Source organism: Populus euphratica, unplaced genomic scaffold (assembly GCF_000495115.2).
Source record: "Populus euphratica unplaced genomic scaffold, PopEup_1.0 scaffold48.1, whole genome shotgun sequence".
Classification (NCBI taxonomy): domain Eukaryota; kingdom Viridiplantae; phylum Streptophyta; class Magnoliopsida; order Malpighiales; family Salicaceae; genus Populus; species Populus euphratica.
The window spans coordinates 1,420,337-1,425,962 of record NW_011499879.1 but is presented as its reverse complement, the minus strand read 5'-3'; the positions used below and the strand labels follow the sequence as shown (position 1 = coordinate 1,425,962).

At 35.7% G+C, this 5,626-nt stretch overlaps 1 protein-coding gene across 1 annotated transcript; it reads left to right on the top strand.

Annotated features, from left to right (window-relative positions):
* The first annotated feature begins 498 nt into the window (after positions 1–498).
* On the top strand, positions 499–5,297 carry LOC105129078 (AT-rich interactive domain-containing protein 2-like). The gene is made up of 2 exons (XM_011031011.1): positions 499–2,160; positions 3,766–5,297. The coding sequence occupies exons 1-2, from the start codon at positions 1,126–1,128 to the stop codon at positions 4,675–4,677; spliced, it is 1,947 nt and encodes a 648-aa protein (XP_011029313.1). The 5' UTR covers positions 499–1,125; the 3' UTR covers positions 4,678–5,297.
* The last annotated feature ends 329 nt before the right edge of the window (positions 5,298–5,626 follow it).

Here is a 5,626-nt window from a genome sequence, read left to right as displayed (position 1 = left end):
TTTCTTTTCAAATGGGTAATAATATGACCAATAATCGAGAATTTCCAAAATATATTTCATGAAAGATTTTTGGTAAATAATACTTGTACTCTTAGAATCACTATCCAAAAAATATTATCTTAGGTTATATAATATCCAATAGTTGGTTGCATATTTGCTAAAATTAATTTCAGGAAAAAATCTTCAATAAAATTAGTCTTTTCCTTTTCAGCCCACCACTTCTTACCATTTTCAAGGTTAATGAGGATTCGTAGTCAAACTCAAGAAAATCTTGTCTCAACTATTATAATCTCATTTAATATGTGTGTTGGAATGAAAAAAATATTACATTTATATCTAATTAATCCTACTTGTGAAATAAAATCTAAACTCTACTTTCGACATAAGCGATATAAGATCTCTATAAAATCTAAACTCTACTTTCGACATAAGTGATATAAGATCTCTCCCTCTCATACATACATACATATATATATATATATATATATATGTTCCGCAAGATGACGGCAGAGAAAAAGAATTCTTTTTATTGGATTTTGCTCTTAATTGTTTTTCCAAGTTCGGATTTTTTCAGTTAATTATCATTCCTTTTCTTGATTCTAATCTTAATTATCATCTACCCCCAAATCCTAGATTCTTCAATTAGATCCCAAAGTCCAAAACTTTTCAATTGTATTAGTGTGTGCTGGCACCCACTAATCCTTTTCTTTTTCTTCTATTTTTCAAACTCGCCAAGCCTCGAGATCTTCCTTTCCCTCATGTCCCCCCTCTCGAACTTTTTTTGGGCTGAATATATATGGCTTCAGAAGGGAAATCAACTCAAAACCAAGAAATGAGGTAATATCTTGAAAAACAAAGTAGAGTTAAGGTTGCCTGACACCTGCTCTTGTGCTGTCATATATGACCATGTTCAAGATTTATGTCTACTTTTAGTTCTCGTATCAGATACGTCTCTTAAATGCTTGATTTGTTGTCTTGACTAACATGGTAAAACGGAGCAAATAAAAAACAGAACTTTGTTGCTGTCTTTTTTCACGGATTTTCTTTATTTTTGTTGATTTGTGATTTAGAAGGAGGTTTGGTAGAGAAGGAAGGTTTTAAAAAAATATATAGAATTTGAAGCTCATGGCAGGATGGTCAATTTTGACAAATGGTTCTGCTTTAGATTGTGTTGATGATGTTATTAATATATTCAAGGGTGATGGTGGTTGTTGTCTAGATAGTAATCATCACGCGAAGGATGCTGAGGCTAAGGATTGCACTGCTGTTGATAATTCTGATGAGGATGATTATGAGTGTGAGGATAAAGTAATATGCTTGTTTGATGAACTCGTTTCAAAGTTTTTGAATGAGGCCGCTGAAGGAGGGTGTATTAGGCCTATTCCAGCATTGCTTGGTGATGGGCAATCTTTGGATTTGTTCAGACTCTTTTGGGTTGTGAGAAAGAGAGGTGGCTTTGATTTGGTAAACGGTTTTTGGAGCTTTGTGGCTAAAGAGTTAGGGTTAGATCTTCAATTTTCACCTACGGTTAAGTTGATATATATTAAGTACTTGTATGAGTTGGAAAAATGCATGAGTAGGAGTTGTAAAGAGGAAAAAATAAGAAAGGGGAAGCGTCAGTGTGATGGGAATCTGAGTTGTTCGTCATTGGAGCTAGAGATGCAGCTCAGAAGTTTATTACTGCATGGATGTGATAGAAAGCAAGAGGATTGTAAATTTGCTTCAGAAGTGTATGAGAAAAATGGCAGGTACGTTGAGATGGATTCTGGGAAGGGTAAAATGGGTTTGTCAGACACCAAAGCTGTACATCGAGTACACAATGGTGTTGGAAATAGGAATTGTGATTATGACAAAAATTTTCATGCTGAAAAAAATAATTATTTTAATGATAGTGATGATGATGTTGTGACATTGGATCCGAGCATTGTTAAGAAAGAATTTAATTCTCGCAAGAGAAAACGAGAATCTCTAACAAGAATGCTTAACTGGGTGATCCAAATTGCAAAATGTCCCGATGATCCTTCCATCGGAGTAAGATCACCACATTTTAAGTGGAAGGATCATAAAGGCAATGAGTTGTGGCTCCAAGCCATAAGGGCACGGGAAGCTCTCCTACATAGAAGGCATTGTGATCCTAACATTGAACAGTCACTCTTTCAGGTACATTCTATACTTTTACCCATTGTTTTAAATACCAATGCGAGGTTTTTGATTTTGGAATGGATTATCGGCCATTGCTAATTTTAAAATGCACAAGATAGTTATTATGGATCTGTTTAGTTGTTAGAACTAGCATTTTTTTTTTAATCATGGAGAACAAAGAATAGGAATTCCTATTCAAATGTTATATTTTTCTATTTGTCAAATTCATGGAGCCTGTAATATTTGACATAATTTTTCATAGTTTTCCTATATAAATTATTGACTATTTTCTAAATGGAAAACTAGGGTTTTCAAACTAAAATTAAAAACATAAGATTTCTTACCCTTATATGCATGCTTTAATTATAATAGAAAATTTCAAGATTATATATATATATATATATATATATATATATATAGTTGATATTTTTTTTAAAATTTTTCCAACAAAAATCTAACAATTTTTTGAAGAGTCATTGGTAGTTTATTTTTCCAACAAGTTTTTAGCTGAGTTAAAAAAAAAAATATGCAAAGATGTATATTTAAATTATCATAATTTTTTCTATGAAAAACAATTATAAGGTGGACATTTTAATTTTCTAGATAGACAATTCTTTATATATATATATACACACTTTTTAACATACGAATGAGTGCATCTTCCAATTTTATTTTATTTTTGGAAAATGAAAACTGCAAATTGAAAAGAAAACTAATAATGGAAACTGTTTTGATTAATATGGATGATGTTGCCTCAAATTCGATGCATTTTTAGCTTCTTAATATGTCCTGTCCCATCTCAGGCCTTATGCTTGGCTTGCGGGTTTGGTGACTTTTGTTCATAATATAACACCTCTCGGGGGCAGAGATTGCACCTGATGCTTAAAAGAGACTTATGCCTTTGACTCCTAGTTAACCTGGGATATTGATATCGTCACATATCTAATGTTGTGGATAGGTCGCATGACAGCTAGATGGGCCCAAGCATCAGAGAGTCACTCCAAGGAAGGGACCCCTGATCTGCAGGATCCAAAAGCTTAGGCTCATCCTCTAACTACCACATGACCTCTCAACAACGTTAGATATCATGGTTTAAGTCACCGTCGTGATGACTATTATCCTAGTTAAATGCTGCGTAAGAGTAAAATCCTCTGTAAGATGTCATTGTTTACAGTAACCTTATCAGTGAATTTAAATCTGAATCCATATCTTCTCTTTGCTGTTGATATCGGGCTAAATCACTTGATCAGCCAATGATAGATCATTATATTTCAATGCATTTAGACTTTCAACAAATAATTATCAACATGACTTGGACAAAGTAAAGATATATGTCTGTAGTGCTAACAAATGACTGCACAAGAAATTCCAAGTGTTTGTTTGGACATGCACATATTCAGAGACAAACAAAAAGGGCCAACTATTGGTCTTGTGAAGTTATTTGAATTTTTGCCATCCTGAATATGATCCAAAATGCAATGCATTTTGTTTTAAACTATCTTGATGATCTGCATTGCCTAGGCAAAAATTGTGAAGATATCTGTTATGATTATTGTGGTTCTTTGGAAAACCCCATTCAGAAGTTTGTATTGTAGTTAAATGAGTTTAATTGTTGTCATATAGGTATGCAATATGAACTTCCACGACAATCGAAAGATGCATCCATCCATGTTTGAGGATGTTAGTGTTCCAAGTGAACACTTTGCAGAGAGGTCAAGATGCAGCAAGCGGCTCCCTGCTCTAGTGAAACATCACGTACGCTCTTGTTGTAATTCATGTTCTGCCCCTCAAAGTAAATCTACAAGTCCTCTTAAGACAGTGTGTGAGAATGGCCTTAAGGAGCAAGAATTTGCTGTTGATTTATCATCCAAAAACGCAACATTTGATGGATCTGGGGATGGGCATGTCCGTAGGCATGTTGCTGTGGGCCCTCTCTTCCAAGCTGAAGTCCCTGAGTGGACTAGCGTGGTTTCCGAGAGTGATTCTAAATGGCTGGGCACACGATTATGGCCTTTGGAATCTGAAAACCATAATGCTGTATTTGTTATGGATCCAATTGGAAATGGAAGACCCAGTGTATGTGGCTGTCAGCTTCCAGGTTCAGTTGGATGTGTGAGATTTCATATTGCCGAGAAAAGAATTAAATTGAAGCTTGAACTGGGTCATTTGTTCTATCATTGGCAGTTTGATCGCATGGGTGAGGAAGTTTCACTTAGATGGACCACCGAAGAAGAAAAGAGATTCAAGGATATGGTCAAGTTTAACCTTTTATCCGCAGGCAAATGCTTCTGGGACAACAAACACAAATATTTTCCTAGAAAGACCAGGGAAGAATTGGTAAGCTATTACTTCAATGCATATCTTGTTCGGCGCAGAAGTTATAAGAACCGTGTAACTCCAAAAAATACTGATAGTGACGATGATGAAACAGAGTTTGGATCTCTTAGTGATGGTTATGGCCATGAAGCACTTGTGGTTCCAGGTGCCTATATGTTGATATGTTCTGAGAATAAGCAATGCACTGATTTCAAATAGACATGAATTTAGGTTCAGAACAGCTTCTCTTATCTGAAAATTGAATCCCTTTATTGTACTACCAAAGCATAGCTCGATGCTCCCAACGATTTTGATTGGACCGGGAGGTCGCAAGAGAGTAACTCAATTTTGTGAAGATCTTCTATTGCAGTGGAGTCAGGTGGTGGAAACCCGGGGGAAAGAGATTGCATGATGTGCTAAGAATGCCCTCACGCTGCTCGCCGAGTATCTCGAGTTATTTACTTGTGCATTAACAATTTTAAGGAGCTGTGAGGCAGCATTCTCTCCACCATCATCCCATACCAGCTGCTAATCTTCGATGAAGGAAATTTTAGGAGTGAAAGAAAGTTGCGGACAGTGGTGTTTCTTGGGGTTCAACTGGTACTTAATTTTGTGTTCAAAATGTTGTACATGGCTGCATGCTTGCTATTGTGAATTCTTTAAAAATCTTCATTGAGGGTTGTGGTGGACCTCGCGGAAGTTGTCTAAGCCACGGCCATTTTCCCTCTCCTGCCTTGTGTTGCTTTCTGGAACCTTCCTCTTTCTATAATGTTAAATGTTCATGTAGGTACTTGTACTGCTTGCAGTTTGAAGATGGATGCTCAAAGAAAGTTGTACCATCTCAGCTCTTCTCAATCTGATCCCGAGGATGTTTTTTCCATGTAGTAGGTTGCTTTATTACAACAAGAACAACAACGAGAACAATGAAGCGAGATATCAGTGGGATGCGAGTTAAGATTCTGTTTTCCATTTTAAGGACATTGTTTTTCAAGCCAATCGCTGCAAATGAATTCAAACTAGTTTATCTGACAAGGTAATTTGGTACAGTCAAAGGAGGTTTACAGTCCAATTTTCCTCATGTCTGAGATTTGATGAGTTCAGATTAATAGAGAAGAAGAATCATGAAAATCTTACACAAATAAATAGTTTTAAATCCGTTTGGTTAAAC

Excerpts from the sequence above, each read along its gene's own strand:
- LOC105129078 (XM_011031011.1), top strand. The coding sequence starts at position 1,126 with ATGGCAGGATGGTCAATTTTGACAAATGGTTCTGCTTTAGATTGTGTT. Across the intron at positions 2,161-3,765 it reads TTGAACAGTCACTCTTTCAG|GTATGCAATATGAACTTCCA; the intron begins GTACATTCTATA and ends GTTGTCATATAG.